The sequence below is a fragment of the Sorex araneus genome, chromosome 2, assembly GCF_027595985.1.
Source record: "Sorex araneus isolate mSorAra2 chromosome 2, mSorAra2.pri, whole genome shotgun sequence".
In the NCBI taxonomy this organism is placed as follows: Eukaryota; Metazoa; Chordata; class Mammalia; order Eulipotyphla; family Soricidae; genus Sorex; species Sorex araneus.
In genome coordinates this window covers 151,422,018-151,449,596 of record NC_073303.1, presented here as the reverse complement: position 1 = coordinate 151,449,596, position 27,579 = coordinate 151,422,018, and the positions used below count along the sequence as shown (strand labels likewise).

The window sequence follows — 27,579 nt, the reverse complement described above, 5'->3', positions numbered from 1 at the left end:
AGTTTAACATGGTGGGGAGATTTGGGGGAGAGGGGGAGGTGGGGGCTGTGGGTTGATAGGGGAGATAGAGACAATGGTGGAGGGAAGCAGATATCCTGCTGGAGGGTGTGGTATTGGAATGCTGTGTGAATGAAATCCTATCATTATTAGTATTGTAAATCATGGTGACTAAATAAAAATGTGAATAATAAAATAAGAGCTGAGCTCAAATAACAAAGCTCTGGATCCATCCACCATTATTTATTTTCCAACACACTTCATCAAATAATGATAGCACGAATTACCCAAGGGCAGCAATGAGAGTAATATGAGCAATGAGAGTAATATAGGCAGTTATTTTAGAAATAGCTCTTACTTTCATATTAGACAGCAATGTATAGAGTATGCAAGATTTTAGAGACTTTTGAGTTGAATAGATTATACATCAATAGATATTAAATAAAGTTAAATACCTCTGATTAGTTGCAAACATGGGCAATGACAAAATTCCAGATAAACAAATGCGATAAAGGCAGGGGGGAGTGGGCATCTAACAGTAAAGGATATTTAATAAAACTTCGATGGCCTTAACCATTCTTTCACATTTTTTTCTTAATAAGGCCTCATCTAGTTTTTGTTCTGTGAACTGAAGCTGGTCAACAATTGTAGGCAGCAGAAGAGTAACAAAATGGTCAGCTAAAGAAGAGCTTGCAGTATCAATGACGTCCTGGAGAATTCACCAACACAACACCAGTGATTGAAAAGGAAAGAATACAAAATACAAAAGCAGTCATCAGTGTGCTCCAATCCCATTTATGTTACTTAGAATTGCTTTAATTACAGTTCTTTGGGCTAGAGAGGTAGTACAGGGGATACGTGACTGCTTTGCATCTCACCAACCTGGTTTGAATCCTTGGCACCACAGTGCTATGAGCACTGCCATGGACCCTTTGGAGGAGAGTCGAGACTAGGCCCTGAACACTACTAGTTACGACCCTAAGGCCCTCTGCTCCCCTTATACCCCCCACCGATAAAGACCTAGAAATAAAAAAAAAATTACAACCACACAAAATCCAAACCAAATCCCAAATTATAGTACAGCAAACTATATTTCCTATTGAAAATTTACCCCCTGCTGGGATTTCAGACCTTCAGATGTTCTATCAGGATTACCTTAGCCTCTTGGAGGCAACAGAGACTGAACTGCTTCCTTTGGGAACTTTCTAGAGATTGCAAACAGCAAAGCTGTCAGGATCACCTCAGCTGGTATGGGTGACACTGTGTTTGAACGTGGCCCTGCTTTTGTTGGTCTCCCACGTTAGGCTACCAACTCAACTTCTGAGCCCTTAAAATCTATCCTTTTATTAATTCTGAGGAACCTCATTTTGCTTTTTTTCGTTTTTGGGGCCCCTCATCATTTGTCTTAAAAGGACTACTTAAGTTTGGGGTTAATAAGTGCAAATAAGACTTTTTAAACGCACTGCATATCTTAGAGGCCAGAAAGATAGCAGAGGAGGCAAGGCTCTTTGCCTTGCATATAACAAAATGGTCAGCTAAAGAAGAGCTTTATAAAGAGCCTTGCATATAGTTGATCCAGGTTAGATTGCTGACCCAATCTGGTCCAAAATAGTGTTAGGAGTGACCCCTGAGCATTGTCCAGAGTAAGTCTGGAGCACTGCTAGGTGTGGCCCAAACACCTTTCCACTCCAAATGATCCTGACTTAAAAGAACTGAAAACAAACATCTTGAACTAGTTAAATAACTTTTATTCCATTTTTAGTGAAGTAGAATAATTTTAAAGAAACTTACTTAGAGAAATGTGAGAGGTGGAGAAAGAGTGAGGGAGGAGAGAGAGAGAGAGAGAGAGAGAGAGAGAGAGAGAGAGAGAGAGAGAGAGAGAGAGAGAGAGAGAAGAGGGAGAGAGAGAAGAGGGAGGGAGAAGGGAAGGAAAAGAAAAAGAGAGAAAGAGAAATATGCCTGTTTAAGTGAACAAGGGCTTCTCCACAGGGGAAACTCCAGTTTATTTTTAAAGACATTGGTCTGAATATGTCACAGCTATATATAATCCCTATTAAGAATCTAAAAAGTACTGAAGACAGCTTGATGGGTGCATACTTTGCAGGTTTTGCTCCTGGGTTTCCTTCTAAACACAGCTTGAGTAGCTTCTGAACACTGCCAGTTGTGGCCCATGCATCCCATCCAGAATTTCAGAAAGGATGGGCAGAGACAGAGCTCAATGGTAGAGCATTCGCCTTAAATCCTGTACTATTTATCTAATCCTAGTTGCTATTACTAAGGAATTACAGCAGAGTATGTGGCACAGGGGCCACTCTGTGTGAATTCTCAGGGCTCACCAGGGCCACTTCTGATGGTCCTCAGGGGACCATGTGCTCCTGGGACCAAACTCAAGACTTCCATGCACAAGACATATTTTCTTTAATTAAACTAGATCCTGGGCCCCCTAAGGTTCTTTTGGGGGGGGAGTGAGGGTGATTTAAGCCATGCCTAGCAGTGTTCAGCGCTAATTCCTACTGCACTCAAAAAGCACTCCTAATAGTGTGTGGATTACGATATGTGTTGACAGGATTAAACTATGATTATCCATGTGCCAGGGAAGAGCACTAACCTCTGTATTATTTCTCAGCCCCCTCAAAGAATTTTTAAATGCTGAAAACAATTGTTAACAATAAAAATTAAGATAGAAAAATGTATGTAACCTTTAATATAATATAATCATTATAATCATTCTGTTTTGTGCAGAGAATTCAATCATCTTGGCTTTTGGGCACACTCAGCAGTGTACTAGGCCTACTCCTGGCTCTATGCTTGATGATCTCTCCTGGTGGTGCTAGGACTGGACCAGAGTCCACCACATGCAAGACAAATGACTTACTTTCTCTACTATTTCTCTGTCCTTTTGTCAGACAGGAATTTAGTCATAAGGGATTCACAAGGAAGACATTGAAATATGCAGAGAATGTAAAATTTGGGAGATTAGTGTAGAATGCTAAATCATTCGGAAACCCGAGTGCACGAGAAGAGATGACTGGCTAAAGAAACTCTGGTACATCTACATAATGGAATACTATGCAGCTGTTAGAAAAGATGAAGTCATGAAATACGCATATAGATGGATCAACATGGAAAGTATCATGTTAAGCGAAATGAGTCAGAAAGAGAGGGATCGACATAGAAAAACTGCACTCATTTGTGGAATATAAAGTAACAGAATGGGAGACTGACACCCAAGATTATTAAAGATAAGTACTGGGAGGATTACTCCACAGCTTAGAAGCTGGCCTCACATGGAGGGAAAAAGCAGTTCAGTTAGAGAAGGGATCACCAAGTAAATGGTGCTAGGAGGATCCGCTTGGGATGGGAGATGCACCTTGAAAGCAGACTATAGACTGAACATGATGGCCACTTAATACCTCTTTTGCAAACCACAATACCCAAAAGGAGAGAGAGAGCAAAAGGGAATGCCCTGCCACAGAGGCAGGGTTGGGGGAGGGGAAACTGGATGGGGATAGTGGGAGGGATTCTGGGACCATTGGTGGTGGAAAATGGGCACTGTGGAGGGATGGATACTTGATCATTGTATGACTGAAATGTAAGCACGGAAGTTTGTATGTCTGTAACTGTACCTCACAGTGATTCACTAATTAAAAAAAATTAAAATAAATAAATGATTCAGATAGTAGAATACACTAGAATGCTTTCTATAATAAAAGATTTCTGTCTATATACTAAGTGTATGGCAGTATTTGTTTTGATTTACTTCATTTTACTAACTGAATGTACCAACATTAATTCATTAACAAACTAATAAAGGTAAGCAGACAGCATGTACTGAGATAGAAATAATTTCTAGTATAGTAGTGTAGCCACATATCTTTGTTAAATTATATATAATAAAATAAAAATGTATTCTATATTATATGAGTGGTCCTCTTAGTTATTGATAAGATAAAATACATTTCATGAAGCATTTCAAAGAGTAGAATTGCCATCTAAGTACTTTTTGTTTTCATTTTGTCTATATAGTGCCCTGCCCTGGTCAACTCAGTCAGTGAGCATGAGACTCTTACACATGTCTGTGTCTTTATATATGTATACTATGTTTACTAATAGTCACTGGAGCTTGGTTAAAGCAGCTGTTCAACATCTTAGAGCCTAATTCTCCCTCTTGGAGAACCTGGCAAGCTACCGAGAGTTTCCTGCCCACATGGGAGAGCCTGGCAAGCTCCATGCGGCGTATTCATATGCCAAAACCAGTAACAATGATGGGTCTCATTCCCCTGACCCTGAAAGAGCCTCCAATGTAGCACCGTTGGGAAGGACGAGTAAAGAGTGGCTTCTAAAATCTCAGGACTAGGACAAATGGATACGTTACTAAGATCCCTCAAGAAAATCAATGATCAATGGGATGATGATGATGATGATATTACATAAAATATATATAAAACATATAATGCATATATAAATGTTTATAATAAAATAAAATGGCTTATACTTATATATGCCATTCAGTGATATAAAATAAATATATCACCAATATTTTTAATTTGTTGGAAAAGGGAATTTAATAGCTGACATGAGAGCCTAGTAATCCAAAGTTCATATACTTTCTATAGCATGTGAACAACAAATGTTTATTATAAATATACTGACAATAGACTGCTGGTTGTCAACCATAAAAGTGAAATAGTCATATTGGCACTCTATTACCTCAAATATTTCCTTGAACAACTCCAATGCTAAAATAGAACAGCTTTCTGATCCATCCAAAGGTTGATTTGACCAGCGGAGTAGAGCCATAGCAGGTTCTAAACATTTAGACCGACTTCCCAGAATGGTGTTGCCAGATGGAGACTGTTCAAATATCATCTTAGTGAGCACATGGCGCAGCTGAGTCACTGAACAGAAGGCAAGAAGTAATTCTAAAACCTGTGCAACATAAAATCATTAAATATCAGTTTCATTTGATTTTTAAAGCACAAAAGCAACCAACTTACAAGGCTAAAAATGATGTATCATTTTGTTTGTTTTGTGACATACCCGGTGGTACTCAGAGGTTACTCTTGGCCCTGCACTCAGGAATTACTCCTGGCAGTGTCTGGAGGACCATAAGGGATACTGGGGATCCATGTGCAAGGCCTTGGATTGCCCTTACCTGCTGTACTATCGCTCAAGTCCTCCCACAAAATGATGCATTTTTAAAGGAAATACTCTAATTCAAAAGTCAAAAGCAGTTTTCAATTTTTTTTCCAGCAATGTTTTGCAAAATGTGTGATTAGATTCCAGAAATTTAGTGGCACTTATTTCTGTAAACTAGGATTGTGAGAGAATAAGAGGGAAAGGCAATGTCAACTGAGGATATAATTTAAGAGTAACATCCCTGGGGCCAATGATCCGGAGACTCATAAATCATCTTGAAAGAAACCAACACACGTCAGAGAGTCTTCTGGACCCCAAGTAAGGCTGAGTTGTCAGAGGCCTTCAGGGGGTGGGGAAGCGCTGCACCTGCCCAAACAAGAGCCCCAGCAGCTGAAAACTTCCACATTCCACTATGGCTGCCAGGCTCCTGGCCTGGCTCCACTGATCGAACGAGCCTCATTCAGAAGCTAATCAGTTGAAAAACCCAGGTATGTGGATTTTGTGACTGAAATCTCCAGACTTTCAGAGTTGGGGATGGGCTACAGTCCTCCCCCCACCCCCGCTCCCTACCTCCGCCCCATCTCCCTGTACTTCCAGAAGCCCTGGCAGTCACTGAAGCCACCACCCAGTTAAAAGATTTAACTCCAGCTGTATGACCCCATTAAAATTTTTGGACTTCCTGGAATGACATCTCAAACTCTACAACACTGATAAACCAGGAGTAGCATACCAGATTGAACTACAATACATTCCACCCAATGTTACAGAAGGCTTAACCTGTAAATAACATCTTTAGTAATCTCTTATGTGAGGTCTTAATATCTCTATGGTGAAACAGAACAATCTTCACTTTCTTCTAAGGAAACATTTTTGATCATTCTTTTAGCAAATTATAACAACAAGCAATATAAAATAAATTATTGAGGGCCTGCTATGGGGGCAGTCTTAAGTGGTGGTTAGGGAAATTTGGAGATAATGGTAGTAGGAAGGTGCAACGGTGGTGGGATTGTTGGTACACTGAATGTAACAAATCATCACGAACAACTTTGCAAACCGGTGTTTATATAAAGCGTAAAAGGAAAATAAAAGTGAAAAACAAAAATAAAGAAAAAACATAACCCAGAGGGGCAGGGCAAGCAAGATAGGGAGCTTGACTTGCATGAAGCAGACCTGGGTTCAATCCCTGGCACCACATGTGGTTTCTGGAGCCCTGCCAGGAGTGATCCCTTAGCTTTGGAGCATTGCCAGATATGGCCTACAAGCAAACAAAAATCAAAAAAGTAACACTCCCAAACTTTAAAGACTTTTGAAAACTATTTCAATATTATTTGCACATTATGTGTAGGCATTACTCTCCCTCTGCTTCCTTATTCTGTCTCATTCATTCTTTAAATAATGAATTAGGCATTAATATAGATATATGTGTATTATACGTTATATCCCACACAAACCTATTCATTTGCTGTTAGGTTAAATTCTAGTTCCATACCTGCTCTATTCCTCCTTTCGAGGATGCACCCTAATCATTTTTTATGTCCCAAATAAGGCAGAATTTCCTTATAGAATCACTTTTGGCTAAGTTAGTGAGGTTCCAATTATAATGTAGCATATCTCAACTGGACAGTTATAACTATGGTTAATTAAGCAATTATTGAGAAAAGCAGAATATAACAGAATATGTGCTTTGTAAATACTTGAAGGGGGTTTAATGGGTATCTGAAAATTTTCCATTTCTTAACTGGTGTTAAATGAATTTTTATTTAGTGATAATTTAACGAACTGTATAATTATTTTCATTCTTGTGTATTACTTTTGTGCTATATTCCACAATAAAATAGTTTTAAAATTATAGGGCTGGAGTGATAGCAGAGCAGGTAGGGTGTTTGCCTTGCACGTGGCCGACCCGGGTTTGATTCTCAGCATTCTATATGGTTCCCTGGGCACCGCCAGGGGTGATTCCTGAGTGCAGAGCCAGGAGTAACCCCTGTGCATCGCCAGGTGTGACCCAAAAAGAAAAAAAAAATTAAAAAAAAATCAAATAGGTAATATTCAATTGTTTCCAAAGTCAAAGATATTAGTCAAATCTCTATTTCCCTGGAGGTAAGCTAATACTCACCAGCAAAACGCCAGATGCCAGATAATTCTCCCAAAATGAAACATCCTTTTGTAGCAAATAACAGGTCAAAAAAGGGAATTCTAACAAAACCTCAGAATTGCTTTGTTTCACCTCCTCGAAAATGCCCTAACCATAACTCTTTGTATTAGAGTAACGCTGTAGATTTTGGTGGTTATTCTATTGGAAAAAGAAGTTTGTTTATTCCTACTTTCCTTATCATGAATGGGTTTTATATTTTGTCAAACTGCTAACTTTCCTTAAAAGATAATAAGTTTTCCTGATATCTTCAGTACATATGAGAAATTACATTAACTTTCAAATGTGGAGCCACCTTTGGATTCCTGGAATGGAATGTCATTTGGGAATGATTATAAATGTTTTGCTTTGCTAATATTTTAAGATTTTTGAACACGTTAGACTAGCTTATATTTTTCTTTCTTTGGGACTGGAGTGATAGCACAGTGATTAGGATGTTTGCCTTGCACATGGCCGAACCAGGTTCGATTCCACCGTCCCTCTCAGAGAGCCCGGTAAGCTACTGTGAGTATCTTGCCTGCACGGCAGAGCCTGGCAGGCTACTCATGGTGTATTTGATATGCCAAAAACAGTAACAACAATCTCACAATGGAGACAATACTGGTGCCCACTCGAGCAAATTGATGAACAATGAAATGACAGTGCTACAGTGCTACAGTGCAGTATGCTTGTCAGGTTCTACAGTTAAGATTACACCAGCTTTATATATTTGCGCATTATTATAATTAAAAGTAAGATAGCCAACTATTTTTCAGCACTTATGCCATTTTGTTTTTATGAATCCCCACTTTATGACAGTTGAGACAACAAAAACATGTAATGATATAAAATAGAAATAAACCTCTAAATATAATGTTGAACAAGATTCCAGACACAAAAATGATCTATATATGATCATGTTTATATAAAGATCAAAAAAGGAAAGGATGATAAATGCTATTAAAAATCAGAAAGCTTATCCTTGTTATGGATGTTAAACTGTCTAGAGCATTGTTAATGCTGTGTCCTGATCTACATACTAGATATGCAGTTCATAAAAAATAAACAAATAAATAAATAAATAGAAATCTGAGAGTTGGGTTAGATAGTTGAGGTCGTCAGGTGTTTTACTTGCATGAAACCAATTCTGTTCAATCCCCAACACCAAATAGGGTCAGTAGCCTGGGTACCCGCAGGGCTCACTTCTGAGCAGATTCGAGAACAGTGATGACCTGAACTTCAACCCTCCCCACCCTTAATGACTTGTCTGTATATGATAGCTAAAAGTGATTTCTTTAAAACATAAGTCATGTTTTTACATACCTTAGAAGAAGAATCAGGATCCTTTCCATTAAGAAGGCCTAATACTTGATTAAGACATGAAGAAAAGTGCTCATACCTAGGTTTGAAATATACAATGACATTAAAAATTATAAATATAAGATAAACATAAAACTTAAGTGCATTTCACTCTATTTATTTTGAATTAAGATACAACAAATTTTGTAAAGTTTGTACTTAAACATACTTTATCACTGAGATCTATAACCATGATCTATAATTGTCACTTAACAGTGATGAAACAAATTAAGGAAGTTTTTAACACCTCAATTACCCTTTTTTAAAAAAGTACTATTTATAAAAATTCAAAGTATATGTAATATTCTAATAAATTAGATAAATACTTATGTATAAAACACCTACAATTGCTAGGCATTAAAATAGGCTCTGTACACAGACATAAAGGACAGGGCCCGATTTCACAACTCTGAAAGTAACAGAGACACTGTTCACATTCTATTCTGTTATTGGTCACTGTCACTGTCACTGTCATCCCGTTGATCATTGATTTGTTCGAGCGGGCACTAGTAACGTCTCTCATTGAGAGACTTATTGTTACTGTCTTTGGCATACTCAATACTCCACGGGTAGCTCGCCAGGCTACTCTCGGTAGCTTGCCAGGCTCTTCGAGAGGGGCAGAGGAATTGAACACAGGTTGGCCATGTGAAAGGCGAACCCCCTACCGCTGTGCTATGGTGCCCTGTCAGAGAGTTTATAGACAAAAGATGGAAGCAGCAAATAAGGAAATAACAATGTAGCATAAAACAAAACACTACTATGAGGGAGAATTATTTAGGTCACTAAGAAATAGGATGGGTTTCAAACCCAGAGTAGATGAAGCAATCATGAAGAGCCATGAAGATCTGGCTTCCCAGATCTGGGTCTTAAAGAATAAGTAAGAGTTAAACACATAAAAGGGAAAGAAAATTCCAGCCTCCTTGAGAAATATTCAGAGGAATTATCATAAAGAAGTATGGTAGGGTATTTCTATTTTGTGTCCAAAAATATCAAGTATGTAGGAAGGAACCTATAAAAAGGATATGGAAGAATTATGCATTGTCGGAAGTGATTCCTGAGCACAGAGCTAGAGCTCTGAGCACAGCTGGGTGTGGGGTCCCTACATCTTCATCAAAGAATTATGCATTAAAAACTGTAAGTCATTGTTTTAAAAAAATATAGAAGAAAAAACAAGGAAACAGAATATTCCATTTTCTTAAAAACTGATTTTGAAACAGATTAAAACATATACAAGTTTACCTTACTCAATTTTTACCTTGCAGGCCAGGAAAGCAAAGACAGGAATAAATCAATAATTCAATTCAGTCTATTGTAGATCAATAGAACCCAGGTTTATTAAATCTAAAAAGGTAGTTTTATTTACTATGAACACACTTTTATTGAAAAATATGTCCTGGAGAGCTCAATAGACTGGAGTGTACACTTTGCAAGCAGGAGGTCCAGGTTTGATGCCTGGTACTACACAGTCTCCCAAATACTATCGGGAACACTGAACTGGAAGTAGCCCCAGGCACCACTGAGTCCCCCTGAGCCTCATTAAAAGGTCCTAGAGAGGGAAATTGTTCACAGTAAAGCACATGTCACATGTGGGAGAGGCCCTGAGATACATACAGAAAAACAGTTATAAAATTTGTCAATCATACCTGGAGAGATAGTCAGCAATTTTAGGATTCTTAAGGAGATCCATCAGTAAATCAACTGAATATTTTCTAGTTAGTGTGCCATCTCCATTTATGAGAATATTAAATATTAGTTGAAAAGTCTGATGTATGTTTCGAGCATGAAACAGCTTAAAAACAAATTGGGAAAAATTGTATTACACAAAAATTTATAGCAATATTTACTTAATCAATATTTACTTAATACAATGAAAAAACTCTGAATTTAAAAATATCAGAAATTAACTTATTTTTTCATATATTTCATACATATAATACGAAAGTTCATACTTACCTTTTCTCCAACCTCTTCATTTAATGTCAAACTGGATAATATTGAAAGTGCAAATACAACCACAGTTAAACTACTATGAGCCAGGAAACTTATAAGTGTTCGATAGAAAGATTTCACATTGTTCTGATAAAAAAATTAAAAAATAAATTAGAATGAAAATTGAGTTTTATATTTTAGTGCATAAAAATATATCAGAATAGTTTAGCTTTTTAAACACATTATTATTGATGAGATAATTCAAGGACTGAATGAAAAGGAACTTTCATATACCACTTAAAGTAGCATAACTGACACTATATTGGTGAAGAGCAATTTTTTAGATATATGCTGATAAGGTGTATTTTTTCAAGTGATTTCTCAACTCCAAATAAACCTTCACTGTTATAGATTAGGTCAGAAGAACCCAGTACTAGACATGATAAAATTAAAATGGTAACATGGCAGGGAAATTATTCACAAGGCACATAAACAATGAACTTTTTTGATTTAATATGTCTAATACTGTTTTTTGCTTTGGTTAGCCTCATTTGTATGCCTTCACTCATCACAAGTACAAGCAGCTGATAATAGGTACCGATTCACCTCAGATATTTCTGATGGAGTGGCAATGATTTTGTGGGAATACAGCTATTAATAATGAGATTACTGAAGATGTATTTCCTGTTTATAGCAGAAATTAACAAAGTATTTCTTGTGAACTATAAAAAATGGCATATTATCGAAAATGAACAGTTTGAGAAATCCATCTTTGTCCTAACAATTCTTTCGCTGTCTTAAATACAATAAATAAGAATACTGAATACTTTAGAAAAGTCAATGTGACTATTATCTTTGACAAGTCAGTTACATGAGACATAGAATTCTTGCTATCTTCTTTTAAATAAAAAATTTTAAGCATGAATGGATCAGAGATACTACAGAGGGAAAAGCACTCACTCTGCAAGCATCCCATACAGATCTCTAGGTGCCTCCAGGAGTGATCCCTGAATGCACGTCAGGCAATTAAGAGTTAAGCACTGACAGATGTGACCCAAACCCACCCCTCCAAAATTTAAGCATGAAAACCATATAAAACAAGAAATACTTTACAAATAAATCACTTACCAAAGTCTTTATATGAGTTTGAACAGAAAGATTCTGTCGACAAAGATTTGCCATTAATCCTAGACAAGGCATTGTTAAGTCATCTTCAGAAGACTGACTGTTGTTTTAAGGAAAATAATGAAAGCAGTAAGTTCATTTAAAATCACTCCTGTTATACTGGTAACATACACATTTAAATCCCACATGAAAAGAAAAATCTAAGTGCTGGGAGATAGCTAAAATTGTTTGAGCACAAACCTGTCATGCATGAGCCCTGACACTATATGCCCCCTACCATCCACAATATTGGCTGTAACCCTGTTAGCACCTTAGGATCATTGGGTGTGGTCCTGGTGGCACCTGAGCACTGCTGGGCTTGATCAACACATCAAGGCTTAGCACTAAACTGTCTGGCATGTACAGCTGGACCAAGTATCTCCCAGAGAGGTCCCCAGAAGCCTGTGCGTAGGGTATCGTGTGCCAACCCTTCTACTCTGCAAAGAATCAGTATGTGAAGTCAAGCTCTGAATAGTATTTAGCATACTGTTTTGAAACTAAATGATCACCTATTGAATACTACATAAGAATGTGAAAATATTTGTCAGTGACCATATTTCTCAATAATAAAACACAATATGGAAAAAATATCATAGTTTTAATTAATTTTATCTGACAGAAGTTGATTTCAAAACCTTTGTCACAGCACTGGAGAGACAGTATAGTGTTAAGGTGTATTTCTGATACTACATAAGATTATTTGAGCATTGCCAGGAGTGATCCCTGAGCACTGAGCCAGTAGTAAGAACTGAGTATAACTGGGCATGACAAATGTCCCCCTCCAAATACCTCCATAAACTAATCCATTATTTGATTCATGTCCAGTTGCATACTCACATATGATCTATCAGGAATGTAATTAATTCATTTATATTGGCACCAGAATGGAAATTTTTGACATTGTATGTTAGCCTCTGTAGAATCTGAATGCACTGAAAATAAAAAGAGTAATGAACATCAACATTACAAACATACTGCTGCTCATGAAAACAGAATTCAGTTCATATTCTGAGCATCTCACCAATTGTGGAAGTAGAATTATAGCAAGAAGCTTTTCATTTCTCAAAATGGTTTGATCTTGTTTTTTAAAACAAAAAGTAATGGCACTTCTAAAACACTATAATTTATCTGATTTCATATACTTCCATACATTTTATCTCAGAGTATAGTCATTCATTTAGCTATTCAAATTTGTATGCACGTTGAAACATACATATTACATCAATTCTAAGATATACATTTTTTATACTTTACTACCTTTAAAATTGCATGTCAACTTAATGGGAACATTTTCCTTACTGATGGAATTTAAGCTTAATGAGTGCAAGGGAATTGAATTTATGCTAAATAAGACTATATCTATAACTTCAATATTTGTAGAATGTTTCCTTAAGAGACTGTAACTAGATGCCAACAAATTAGAATTTTAATGTAAGTGGTTTACACTCGAAATGCTAACATCTGTGTTTACAAGTCTGTCAAAGCAGTTATATTTGTTTTCCTTTAATAATAGTGCTAGATGGCTTTCTTTCTCATAGAAACTTTAAAATAGTACACAGGTGATTAACTGTTGGATATCAACCCTAAGTGTTTTAGGCTTCACCAGTGAATTGCACCTTTCCTCCTCCCAGAGAAGCTTGACAAGCCTTTGCTAACATCCCAAATTTGGTTAAAGTATATTTTCAACCTTTCCTTTGTGTTGGATATTAACCCTAAGTGCTTTAGGCTTCATCAGTCAATTGCCCCTTTTCTTCCTCCCAAAGAAGTTTAACATGCCCTTGCTAGCATCCCTAACTTAAAGTTTATCTTTAACCTTTCCCTTGTATTTTACCTCTCATTGTCACAGTTCCCCAAGTCAGTCTTGATTACCTGTAAGCCAAAACTTTCTGGTAATTCTGAACTTGTATTTGTATTGCTTTGTATTGCTTTGTATTTGAAGTTGTATGTTTGTACCTGCTTTTCTATTTCCCCTATAGCCTTTTTATATTTTACTATACAGCAGTGTTCTTTGGTTAAACACAGAAAGATATTTGAAAGTTGATTGATGCTGAAATATATCTACTCCTGGGCATAATTTATTGGTCATAACTACTTGACTCAGGCCTCAGTTTCTGTAGTTCCTAACACTGCAAAAGGAAGGTCCTACCATGGGACTGGGATGAACCCGGGGTGAGTGGCAAAACTACCCGGCATCGAAACAGGACATTCTAGAAAGCATAAATGCATATTTTTGATGCAAAGTGTTACAACGTAAGAGACAGGACCACCATGGGGAAGAACTAGCTGAATTGGCCTGAGGACTTAGTCTGGGATTTACTGTAAAAGCCTTGCTTGCCCTCAGAGCCCAGACAAAAGCCTTGCTTGCTCTCAGCTCAGAGAACTAAGTGCTGGGATCTTTGTCACTTACTGTGTTTATCCAAACAACTGCAAGTATTGATAACTTATTTAATCAGAGAGAAATGTAAAAGCAATGTAGTTGTCCTTGGGAGACTGAGTGCCTTCTTGCAGCCTCCCCGTCTCTCTATGTCTCTGTTGGGGAGTCCTGGGGAGATGGGGAGGCGGGGAGGAGGCTCAGGGCCACTGAACGCAAACATGTCCAGCAGCAGCAACAGCCCCCGAGGATTATTTTGTGCATTTACAATTAACCAGCTCTTAAATTAATACATGACAAGGACTTTGTTTAATCATAAACTATACCAGCATAATTCCTCCAGTTATAATGGACACTACTAATTTTAACCTAAAAATAAGAAAACAATATTGTGATGAAGTACTGTTTGGGTGTATACCTGCAGAAACACTGAATCACTGTGGCAAGTGCTGCTCCGGCAAACCACTCCTGCCAAAACACTATTCAGGTTGTATGTATTCTGAAGACAGTCTCTGGTTTCACGGTCTATGGCTGTAAAGAAATGCAAAAAATGTATCATTTTTATATATGGTCTTCATGGGTAAAGATAAAATATTTTAAAAGTTACTTCATGGTAAACTTACCATTATATAAAAATATCAAGTATGACATGTTTATTGAATTTATAAGTACTTTCCAATTCAGTAGTTTAATAACAGAAATTATATGTGTTGGAAAAAGAAGGGAAAGAAACATGGGAGTATGAACTCTTTCATTTTCCCCCCAAGTGATTACTCTGTGGAATAAATAATCTCAAAGGGAAAAACCTGCTTTAAAATATTATTAAGATTATTATTTTCAATTTTTCTACTCTAAGAAAAGCATTAACTGAACTGAAGAAATAGTTCAAAGGGTTGGAGTACTTGCTCTGCATGCACAAGGCCGGGGTTTGATCTCAGGCACACCATGGTGCCCCCACGCATTCCCGGGAAGGAAACATGAGGAACACACTGGGAGTAGACTTGACCACCACTAGGCATGGCCAAAACAAAAACGAGAAATGATCCTCTGAGGAAAAAGATATGTCTAAAATATGTGTTGGAAATGACTATTATTCTTTCAGATGACAGTATGAAACAGATGGTAGGAAGAGGTTAGAATTAACCGTCTTTTTGAAAAACAATTTAATAACTCTGAAATTGAAAAATGACTTGAAATGTCTGTGGGGAATTTATTCAACAGAAATACGCCAATATTTGAGCAATGGTACATAAAATCATTTGTGCGCTATTCTAATTGCAAAAATCTTGAAAAAGAACATGAGAACCTATTATTAGAATGACTGAATAGATCATAGCACTCTCCAATATGCTATTATGTTGCTATTAAAAAGATAATGAAGATACCTAAAATATAATCAAGTAAAAAAGAAAAACATCTGATACTTTGTGGTACTATTTTTTTGTTAAAGTCATCTAAAATTGTAATTTTTAATCTAAAAATATATTTTTCAGCATAAAAAAAGATTTGAAAAGATAATGCATCAACCCATTAAAAATTATGATTTAAAAAAATTTTAGACCTGGCAGAATTACTCCTGCTAAGAAGGGTCATTTCCTATCAACAAAATATTGATCAGAAAACCTAATAAAAAAGTTTAGAAGTATACCCATTGAATATTTTTCAGGAAAAATGTACCTTGGACACTCAAAGAGATCTAGATCTGGAAATCTGACATGAAAATGGGCACACCAGATCTGAACATTAACTCCAGGATCAACAAACTTTATGGATAAAAAGAATAAGGAACATCCCATATCATATTTCTGTGAGTTTGTCCCGAATAAAGATTCACCAAACAAGCTTCATACACTGGTTACTTACGTACCTGTCAACACTCTACAAAAAGATCTAGTGTGGATGAAAACTAAACTGATGACATAATCAAGTTACAAATCATCAATCCTCCTCCTCCCCCAAAACAAAAAAAGAGAGAGAGGAGAGAGGGGAGAGAGGGGAGAGGAGAGAGAGGGGGAGAGGGGGGAAAAGAGGGGAAGGGGGAGAGGGGAGAGAGGGAGAGAGGAAGGGAGAGGGAGAGAAAGAGGGAGAGGGAGGGGGGAGAAAGAGAGAGAGAGGGGGAGAGAGTGAAAGAGAGGAGGAGAGAGGGAGAAAGGGGGAGAGGGAATGAGAGGGGGAGAGAGAGGGGGAGAGGGGGAGAGAGTGAGAGTGAGCGAGAGCGAGAGAGCGAGTGTGTGTGTGTGTGTGTGTGTGTGTGTGAGAGAGAGAGAGAGAGAGAGAGAGAGAGAGAGAGAGAGAGAGAGAGTCTCCAAAGGCTCCAGCATGCCTTCCACGTCCTGATGTTTGATTCCCAGCACTGTGTGCCTTAACTCCTCCTGCCCCTTCTATCCTAGCAAGGTCAGGTGTAGCCCTGGTGCCCCCCCCAGCAGGTGCTCAAGGGCTGAAACACCAGGTTCACACAACTGGACTGAATTTTGCAGGAAGCTGACCCCACACTCAACACAGCCTGGCAAATCATCTGTCTCTAAAAAAGAAATACCGCCCAAAGTGAAAATAATGAGTCTTTGATGGAGAAAGACTCATTCTATTTTACTTGCTACATCGGTGTAATTTGGTAGTCATGAGGCCCTGAGGCCTTACCACTAAAATCTACATTAAAATGAAATACTCAAGTTACTCAATCTTCTACCTGCATGCTTGTAATCAACAGCTCTATGTGGATGCTGGTTATTAATTATGAGATAACCAAACAGAGTATTTATAGCATACTAGGAAGTTTAATTGGACATGCTGTGCTAATACTCAAGATCTCTGGGATTAAAAAAGGAAAAAAAAAGTGAGCACAGATTCTTTTGATAATCACACATAGAAACATCTTATCTTTATCCCAAACACAAGTAAAGAAATTAAATGAAAAATTTAAAGCTAAAGATACAGCAGAAAAAAAAAGAAAAAATTTTTGCCCTTAGCTCTAAGGTATTTTTACTCAGTGTAGTCTGTCTTTTAAATCACTAGTTATGACTTTCTTGACTGGTGTATTAATACTGGCATATACATATATGTAAATTAATACACAAATGTAGACCAGTATTTCTCAATGTGCACTCTTCTGCAGGCCACTGATCCTTTAATATGATTTAAAGTATATATTACAATAATTTTAAGAACAGATGTATAATCTTTGGAGATTCAGAATGCAAAATAATTATGAGATCCTGCAACCAAAAAAATCTTTGGGGTGTGAATTGTTCTCCAGATGATTCTAAAACTGAGTCTTAAAAAAAATTAAAATCATCTGGAACCTGAGTGATGGTATACCAGGTAGGTTAGGGCGTCGTGTTCATATGGATAACCTGGGTTTGATCCCTGGCATCTCATATGGTGCTGAGTATTGAGCCAGGAATAAACCCTGAGAATCACTGAGAGTGTTCCACCATACACCTCCCATCTGGAAAAAAAAAATCATATCCCAAAAAATAAAAAAGGGAAATTCAATACATTACCAAGTTGAGACAGTAAACTGATGATACTTAAGATCAATGGAGCACTTATGTTGGGGTCTTCAAGTAGCTCTACAAGGCAACTCAAGCATTCACCCGGTAATATTTGATTTGATGTAAACAATCTTGTGAGCTTCTGATTAGAAATTACCTACAAAATAGTAATTAAAACATTAGTTGAGAGCTGCAATATTAATCTCTTCTCCATTTCAGTTTTGACTTGCTCTTCAAGCCTGTGTTCAATGAATACATATCTTGCTTGCTTGTCTCTGTTTCTTTGCTTGCCTATTTCCAAGATAGAGAAATCTGTGTTCTCTCTTCAACACATACTTCCCCTCTTGCTCCCCTTACATCTTTTTAAATACGTTTCAATAAAAACTATCTTGCTTCATAACACAGACAAATAAATAATAAATAAAATAACCCAAGTCTTCCAAAATGCATTAATACTGCTTTAGTATTTACTCTGGTCTAGGCATTATTTTAGATGTATTATAAATGTTTTTTCTTTTCAGCTTTATAATAAGTCACAGGTAGATATTAACTAGTTTGCAAATTAATAAACAAATACAGAAATAGCATAACTGGATTCACTATTTATGAATTCATGCTCATGAATACAAAATTACAGTTACAAAAACCACCAAGAATGAGAGACAGGTTTAGCTCTGCCAATCAAAAAATTTTCAAAACTCATCTACTTTCTGGAGCTATTAAAAAAAAGCAGAAATGAAGATTATCAGAATGAATAATTTTCTTCACATGGCAACAATCTGAATCCTTGGACATAGCTCTCCTAAGGTCTGAATGAAAATATTCTCCATTACTTTTACCAAAATGTTTAAAATTTAACAAAACCTGAAATCATGTTAAAGCTATTAAGTTCTTAAAAGTAATGGACCTTACCTGATTTATATATACTCTCGCTTTAAAAGATCGAGAAGTATTAGGTAACTTCAGAGTTTAGAACACAGCCTCAATTTTCTTTCCTTTTATTTTTGGCATCTTGAGACACCAGGTGCTCAGAGGTTACTACAGGCTCTGCACTCAGAATCACTCCTGGCAGGATTCGGGGACCATTTAGGAGGCAGAGGACTGAAACTGGGTGGGTACCACACAAGGCAAATCCTCTACTGGCTGTACTACTGCTCTGGACCCTCAATTTTCTTTTAAGTGTCTTTTAACTCACAATAACAATGTACTAGGTGTCATAACCTATCTGTTCATTCTCAAAGAAAGGTACTCTGCTTCAGATTAGTGGATAAAATACTTAACTGTTAATTGTTAAAAAGGCCACCTTACTTATTGGCTTCTGAAATTCACAGATCCACAGTTTAATCCCAAAAAGCAAAGCAACTGCATTTAACTGTAAACTCCTTTATAACTAATTATGCAGGGATTGTTAAGGTAATGAAAAAGGTACTTAGGAAATGGGCATTTGAAGGTATTAAGTGGAACCAGTTAAGCTCATGAGAAAAACACACAACGCACTGTAATTCCACCAAAGGCTGATACGCTATACCATTCATAACTGCTTTCTAGTATTTAAAATCTTTAGTAATTTAGCCTTTTACATAGGATTAAGAGAACATAAGGAAGCCACGACAGAGTTAAGCTATGTTTGAACTTAATCATTTACATTAAGCGATGATCAAGGTTGAATTCAATGAATGCACAACAAATGACAGATGATTAAGGGCGCGAAGAGAAACAGGTAGGAAACCTAAAAATAGATCACCCAAAAAACCAACAGAAAAAAAATGAAAGCAACTCTGCATTTTTAGGAACTGAAAAACTGTGAGCAGCATTTTACTAAAGCAAAAAATAGCAATGACTAGCAAAGTCGATTGCTACCTAATTCAAGATCAAGTTGGCACAGTTCCCAAGTTGCAGCTTCGACTAGAGCAGTGAGCAACAGAGATAGTAAACTCCCTACGAAGGGTTTAGTAAAACCAGCTATAATTACCCTCCAAATTACCCTCTAGGTCGCATCCCTAGAGGATATAGAATGAAACAAGTTTTTCACCATTCTCCATCATCTCCACCCGATGAATTATCAAGTGTGAGAACTCTTCCGATAAACAAATCCCCCCGCCCCCGCCCTTGCCCGATCTTAGGTCTCCCACCCCCTTTTATTTAGGGCTTTCAAATAGCGCTTCTCGTCCTCTCTGTGCAGTGAAAAGACGCGGAGGGCCTTTGGGCAAAGAAGACGCGGTGTACTGCAAGATGACAACTGACCCGGTCCTACAAGAATGACGGGGGGCGAGGGTTTTCCTTCTTTCCCCATCTGGGCCGGCTAGACCCGCGTCGGGGCGGGATCTCAAGAATTACTCCGGGGGGAAATCTATCCCGACCTTACCTCCAAGTGCCGCAAAAGCTGGGTAGCATTCGCTTCCGACTTAACGGCTTTATACTGACTGACGGTGAGGAGCAAGGACTTCAAGCAGGCTGTAGAGTCCATCGGGTTTTTACCCACCACCAGCCAGCAGCCCGTCCGAGTCCTAGGCTCTCGCCGCGCTTTTTTTGAGTTTTCGGCTCCGCCCCGGCTCGATCCCACAAGCTTCCGGTTCCGGTCGCGCCACGGAAGTGCCGAGGAAGCCTGGGGGACGACGGCTCGCCAAGAAGGGCGGGGAGGGTCGGGCTTGGCGGAGGGAGACGGAGCGCTGGGAGGTCTGCGAAGGGGTCGAGGAGCTGTCTTCCCAGACAACCCTTATCTGAAAAACCGCGAGGGTTTTGTTTCGAGATCTTGTGGACAGGAAGAATCTCGCGAGAAAAGGCGATTGCGGCTCCGCCTGGGCAGGGGCAGTCGCGCTTTTGAGGGCGGGCTTGCTCGTCAGCGCGCTGTCTTTTCGGGGGCTTCCCGTGCCTCACAGTGGATGCCCAGTTATTACTGTTTTTTTTTTTCCCCTCATTTTCGCTTTATTCTTCATCCTTTTGTGGAGAAGTGGTCGCGTCCCCCTAGTCTAGACACTGTGAGGAGCTCTGAGGAGAGAATCTCGGGCTCTAATCTCTTGGGCTAGAGGCCTGGGAGTGGCCTCTTAAAATCTCTCTTAGGTCCACCCCTTCTACCCATGAATGTTTGTTTCTCGAGGACTAAATTTAAGGCCATTGGTCGTCTGTGGCAAGTTAGGCTTACTCCTAGGAGTCGTTGTCAAACTTACTCGAGAACGCGACTTTTGTGACTCGGGCCGGGTATTGCTGCGGAGGGTGTTCTCATTAGCATCCAATTTTGTAAGTGAAAAAAGGCGTTTCTATCTGGCATGATTAATTTATGAATCTCGGTGGTCTGGAAACGGTACTTCGCGTTTTTTTTTTTTAAATTAGGCGTGGCTATGTGTATGTAATGATTCTGTGTATGTTTATGTTAAATAAAGCTACAAAGACCGATTTGGAGAAAATTGTAAAAAGGGGTACATATTTAACGAAACCGCTTATCAGAAGTTTTGTCAGATCAGACATGTTAAAGACGGGATTTATGTTTATGTTAAAGAACAAGATAAAATTAAATCTGAAAGTTTAGTTCAGAAACAGACATGAGATAGTCACTGGCTGGTTAATTTATTTATGCGTTGATTGTATGCAGATGTTGGGTGTTGAATTTGGGATTGACGATACCAGTTGAAACAAAAATAATGAAATATCCCTGACTGGGAACTGTTTAATGAGGGAAGAAACCTATTAAACATAGTACACGCGGAATCCATCACAAAAATTAGAGGCATCTTGCAGTGAAGATTAGTGGACTAGGTTCAATGTTTACAAATCGTAGTTATACCTTTTGCTATATGATCATAAGCAAATCATTGTTTTAGTCGCTTCACAAGGTAAAATTTACTAATTGTAATACCAATTTCAAAAATAACTGAGTATTTCAGACAGTACATTGAGCCTAATGTGCCAGTTAGGCATTAGAAATCCAATGAATAAAACACTCGTTTTGCAGATTACATTCTGATGGGGGCGTGGGATCATCAAAAGCACAATTAATAAGAGATAAATTATAGAGAAGAGTTAATTCGTCTAGGGTAATAGTAGTTAAGAAGGAAAATAGATCAGGAGAGAAGTGTAGAGGGAAATAAAAGGAGTTGAAAAATAAGAGGGCCATGCTCTCCAGGGGAAGTGTTTCTCAGTAAGATATCTAAAGGAAGTACAATCTGTCAGAAGGGCGAGGCTGCCACTGGAGCTGGAATAGGATAAGGGTGAAAATAGTTGAGATGATGTCATTGTGCAGGCCACTATAAAATAAAGAATTTAGAACAGTTGCTTGGTATAATTAAGTTCTCAGCAACTGTCAGTAACATTTCTGTTGACAAATGTAGTGAGATAAGTTTGGTGTTGGTAAGCGTTATATGAATAATGACAAGTGCATCATCATTCCTGAAAGGGTCAAAACTGCTTTGACTGAGTATTATTTTTCTTAGAAATGTTGCATTTTAATGGAAAGAGGCTTACAGTTTTTGCATTTTCTCCCATCTAGTATTCACTTTAACATCTTTCTCAAATATTCTCTAAAATCAAAAACAGTTTAGTATGATATAAGATGTTGAGTTGTAGTTCTGACATTTTTTTAACCAGATACATATATATATATATATAATGTAATATCAGAATCACAGAGTTCTATTTCTTTTCTTTCTTCTTCTTCTTCTTCTTCTTTTTTTTTTTTTTTTTTGGTTATGGGTGTGCTATTTGGGCTATACCTGACTGTGCTCAGGTTCTACTCCTGCCTCTCTGCTTGCGGTTTCTGTGGTACCAGTTTAACTCAGCAGGCAAGGCTAGGACCTTATTCCTGTATTATCTTTCTGACCCTAGAACTTTATCTTTAACCCTAGAAAAGAAAAAGGAGGAGGAGTTGAAGAAGTTGGTTTCAGATTACTGAAGGCTTATTCATTAGTTGAGTGTAGACATCATCCTGATTTCACAGGTGATCTCTGGTTTAAACTGGTATCTATTATAATTAGTTTTGTGTTTAGATGGTTGCTGGGTAGGCTATGATAGTGAAGAGGATAAAACTGGAAGGAGGGACACTTAATATGTTAACATCTTTACAAAGGTAACCAGGATAATGAAATGGATATAACAAAGAGGTAACAAAGTTGAGAAATAATTGAAGAGAAGTGAGCAGGACTCAGTGACTGATTTCTAATGTGAAGGATAAGGATAGTGATAAAATTAGAACATAGTACAGGTTTTCAGTTTGGGTAAGTAAAAGATACTATCAAGTTTTAAATAGGAAGTATTCAGTTGTATGTTTAGTGAAATTTTGATATCACAGATTCCTGTGCTATTCTCTTTAAATTTATTCTTCAGTATTGTATAATTTTTTTATTACTGAGTGAATTCTTTTCTCTACATTTTTAATTTGTTGCTGCTTTTGTTAGAAAAAGAAATTGACTTTTGGTATCTTTTTTCCAGCCTACTAAAATCTCAGTAATTTGAATAGTTTGGCTTACTTCCCTATTCCCTAGACTTTTAGTTTTATATAATATGCAAATAATAACTATTTCTTCTGATATTTGTTATCTATTTCAGTATTGCTGGCTTGAAGGAATTAATATACTGTAGGTTTGCTGTGCAAAGCCATAAGTAACTGGATAGATTGGAGAGAATTAAAAACTTGTTTCTAACAAGAAACTAGTCCTGACAAGTTTCTTAGGCGGGGGCAGTGTATGTATTAAATTCTTGCTTCTTTGTATAAGCTGCATCCTTGGGAATGGCCCTCTCACTCCATTACCCCTCTTTCCTGAACACACACTAGGAAATGTGACCTATATTTTTAAGTAAAGAAGGGTGTTCCTCTTTATAGTTTCAATAAGGATTAAGGTCTGCAAAGATAACACTCCAAGATTCTTCAGAATATATGACTGCATAAAGAAACTGTGGTACATGTACATGATGGAATATTACTAGGCTATAGAAAAGGTAAAATCATGTAATTTGCTGCTATATCGATGGGTCTGCAGAGTGGCATCCTGAGTGAAGTTTTGAGAGGGGAGAGACACTTCAGAATGATTTTTCTCTTTTGTGGGGTATAGAGAAACATAATAGTGGGATAACAAGCACCCAAAGTCAGTGGAAACAAAGAGCTTGAGAACTGGCTTTTGGTCCAAAGCTTGTCAAGGGCTGGGGGTGAGGTGCAGTGTGGTGGTGGCCTAGAGATAGGACTACAGTGGTGGTAGAGGAAAATGTTCAAATGGGAGGAGGAGGGGAAGCTGAAAGGTAGTAAAGTATTATGTATAAAATCCATCAGCAGCAGTCCTGTAAACTATAGTGTCAAAAATTATAAAACAAGTGCCCCTCATACAGGCATTCTGGTAGATTGGAGGGAAAAGGGGAGCATTGGTGGAGAGAAGTGGACACTGATGAAGGGATTGTCATTGAAACATTTTATGCCTATAATTCAATCATGAGTAACTTTGTAATCATGGTGACTAAATAAATGTAAAATAATTTCAGGAACAGTACACATTTAAAGGAATAATTAAAAAGTTAAACCATGAGTTGTTCTTACTTTTTTTAAAAATAAGAAAACTTTTTTATTTTTTTAAAAGATAATGTAGGAGTACAGCTATTTATTCAAACATTGATTATGCTGATTGAATTGGGCATGAACTTCACATTACTTTTTTGTAAATTCTGAATGTTAATTTTATTATTTTATTATGCTTTCCCCCCATTTTTGATTCCCTGTGAGATACATTTAGAAAGATTTCATGTTTGAGCTTTGGTCATAGAATCATCAAACACCCATTCCTTCACCAGTGCACATTTTCCACCACCGAAATCCCCAGTATTCCCTCCTCCCCACCCCCGTTCCAATCCTTCCCCTGCCTGTGTGGCAGACAGTTTCCCCTATATTCTTTCTCTACTTTGGTTACATTCGATATTTTGACACCAGTCCCATCACCACTCAAACCTGCCGTAAAGGTGATGCTAGGCAATTTGTTTTGTATTGCTTCTTATGGATAGAATATAATGTCCAGGAAATTCTGTGTTCTATTCCAGGAGCTTTAGTTTATAGTCTCTGGGTCTTGGCTGTTGATGAGATTACATGACATTTGTTGAGTTTGTGGGTGTGACTGCCAAGCTACTGGAAAACTAGGGATTTGAGGGGAGGAGGCCCAGTCCCGATCCAAGTGGGCCTGGAGATCTCAGTTAAGGGTTCCTGCCTACCTCTGCATTAAAAGTCCTAACTGCATCTTTTGATCTCTTTTGAGATTTATGGGTCTCTGAAATAAGGCCGATAAATGAGTTTATATAGCTGAGCTGGAGGTGGTTTGTGGGTGTGTCTCCCACATAACTAACTTTAGGCCGTTTAATTTCTTGGTAAACTTGACCCCAAGTTTTTGGGGTCTGGCCAAAGGCACAGCAGCAATTTTGGGTTATCTGGGAGTCTGAGAGTACCATCAGGCTGCTGATACACTTGCCCCACAGGTACAGGTTGACCTGTTGGTGGCATCATACCCTCTCTGTTCTTACTTTGATTCTAATAAAAATAGTGGAAAAACCTTTGTAATTTAAAGAAGGCATTTTATTATTGTCAGGAGTTGATCTTATTTTCAATCAGAATAGCACTGAGGAAAATAATTTTGATGGATAAAAGTGCTGTCAATTAATGAGGAACTTTAGCCTGCCTTCTCATCAACCAGTTAGAACTTGAATTAGGCTCCCAGAAAAATACATTCTCTCAGTTCCAGTAAGACAGGAAAAAAAATATTAATTTCCTACTGACAAGGAAGGTCTGTTGAAATCACCAAAACACAAATATATGCTTTCATGTTAACCCTGATTTTTACGATTTCCTTCAGCCTCTTTTAGAATGCTAAGAATGCTTGGATTATTTTAGAACCAAAGTGATAATGTTTCAATCTGGCTACTTTCCTTCAGTTCGTAGGCACTAACACCTTCCTGCCCAACAGAGGATGAGAAGTACTATTGCACTGGTAGTGTTGACCACATATATCTGCTCAGCTACTGGGAAATGATGGGATTGATGATCCTTTCCCTTAGTCATGAGTGTGTCATTTTAGATTATATGTTTAAGATATGCTTAAGGAGGCTTGAAAAACATTATTAGCTTTTCTTAATCCAGGATTGAAATTCCTTTTGGTTTATTGATTAACCTCCCCCCGCACCCCTTTAATTTCAAGCTGAACACTGAATAGTTTTTAGAGGCCTTCCATCTTCTCTGTCTTGTTGTCAGAGAATTTTTTCCTCTTCGTCACCTGTGATTCTGTGCAAATAGCTTTTGACTGACTGAAAGAACACTTAGCAGTGAGGGAGGTAGACATCTGAATTTTTAAATTCTGGAAATGAGGAATTTGTTTAATCTAGAGAAAGTTTAGCTCTGACTAATAAATAATGTCCTGCTCTCTACTTTTTACTAAAGAATTAGAAATCATAAAAGACCAGTTTTTTCATGATCTGAAATTTTCCAAACTGTTCTTATCCATACAGACTTATTAAAGAAATGAAGCCAATGTGATATAGTGTGAAAGGATAATAAAGCTTATCCAATCTCTGCTTCATTATTAATTTTAAGTTCTATGTCTAGTATTTGTACAGACCATGCAAATTAAACTTATGAATTTGCTTAAGTTTTTAAAAATAAAACTGGAAAATGAAAAATGATAACTTAGGGGAACTGGGTTTTACACAGTTACATTGAAGCAAGAATGTTAGGAATGGGCTAGAACTAAAAGGTATTAAAGGGTTTTTATTTTTAAATGAGGATGTTTAGATTAAAAGGACCTGGGAGTCTGTAACCTTGTGTATCAGTTTTGAATTGCTGGAGAATTACTCTTGTCTCTCTAAATTTTCTGTGCCAGATGTGAGTCAAATATAACTATAGGTAGTATCTTAATTAGAAGTATTTGTTTTATAGATGATGCTCATAGTACTTTTTTCCTTCCTTGAACCAGCAACTGAGTTATCCTTTTGCCCGTTAATCTGATTTAATGACTGTTACTTCCTCCTGTCTGTTTTTTGTTGACTATTTCTGGCATCATGAGAGTCAACATCATAAGAAACAGTTGTTTCCTTGAGTAAATTCAACTTAAATTCTTACGTAGGTAAATTACAAAGGAAGTTGTAAAACATATTTTTTTGATTTGGGAATTATTTATTCTGTTACATTTTTAGTAATGAGCCTCAGAAAGTTTGTGATTCTAATTTATGGATATATATTAAGTATGCTATTAGAGAAACTACCTTACAGAGGTAATTAAGATAATTAAATTGTCCAAATTCAATAAATGATGAAGTACCTTTGCAGCAATGAACATTAGGTCTGTTTTAGTTACTAGTGCTACAACTTTCTTTCCTTTTTTTTTTTTTTCATTTCTTTCTTTGCCCCCAAACATTGAGCAGGAGTTTTGTAAACTTTTCCTATGCGTATATTCATTGGGATTGGAAAGGGAAGTCAGTTTAGAGAGGACAATTGCATTTGAAGACTTGAATTCTTAGTAAAAGAGATCATGAAACTAATTTTAGATATGTTATTCTTGGGATAGAGAATGTTATATATGTAAACATACATACTAATAATAGTCAATTCCCTTCTGTGTTTATTTGCGTTGCTTTAGTATTCTTTATTTCAGGATAGAAATATCCACAGTGTTCACTAATATGCATGAACCATAAGTGTATGAAAGAATTTTAAGTTTACAAATTTAGAAAAGGCTTTGTAGATAGTGGGTTTTATCACAAAATTATAATTAAAGTGGGAAACTAAATGTTCAGATATAAATAAGTGGTCGAAGAAATCCCAATCAATGAGATGTTATCTTATGCTTTACAGGCAGCATAAGATAAAAGTGTTCTTGATACAAGGTTCAGGGGTGGAAAAGGTGGTACTTGTCTATTCAGTATAACTACAAATTGGAAAACATACCTTTGCTTAAAAAGATTTTGTTGAAATATAGCATTGATTCATTTATTTAATGGTGAAAGTAGTGTCAAAATTTTCTTTAATGATAATGTACTATTTTTAA

General features: G+C 37.3%; 2 protein-coding genes across 5 annotated transcripts in view; one reads left to right on the top strand and one right to left on the bottom strand.

The window, feature by feature from the left end:
* The window catches only part of CIP2A (cellular inhibitor of PP2A), a 42,494-nt gene extending 22,364 nt beyond the window's left edge, over positions 1-20,130 (bottom strand). Inside the window, exons 1-10 of the mRNA XM_004606729.3 lie at positions 19,947-20,130; positions 17,591-17,738; positions 14,509-14,621; positions 12,557-12,651; positions 11,684-11,780; positions 10,580-10,702; positions 10,270-10,415; positions 8,591-8,666; positions 4,708-4,926; positions 547-706 (exon numbers count right to left, since the gene is read on the bottom strand). Of these exons, the coding sequence (XP_004606786.2) occupies positions 547-706; positions 4,708-4,926; positions 8,591-8,666; positions 10,270-10,415; positions 10,580-10,702; positions 11,684-11,780; positions 12,557-12,651; positions 14,509-14,621; positions 17,591-17,738; positions 19,947-20,048 (1,279 nt within the window). The 5' untranslated portion in view covers positions 20,049-20,130. The remainder of the gene's footprint in view (positions 1-546; positions 707-4,707; positions 4,927-8,590; positions 8,667-10,269; positions 10,416-10,579; positions 10,703-11,683; positions 11,781-12,556; positions 12,652-14,508; positions 14,622-17,590; positions 17,739-19,946) is intronic.
* Positions 20,131-20,225: 95 nt separating this feature from the next.
* DZIP3 (DAZ interacting zinc finger protein 3) overlaps positions 20,226-27,579 on the top strand; it is a 109,879-nt gene continuing 102,525 nt past the window's right edge. The window contains exon 1 of one of the 4 annotated variants that reach the window (XM_055127712.1): positions 20,226-20,818. The gene's annotated coding sequence lies outside the window, so the exon portion shown is untranslated. The remainder of the gene's footprint in view (positions 20,819-27,579) is intronic. The other 3 variants (XM_055127711.1, XM_055127713.1, XM_055127714.1) reach the window with 3 other exon arrangements.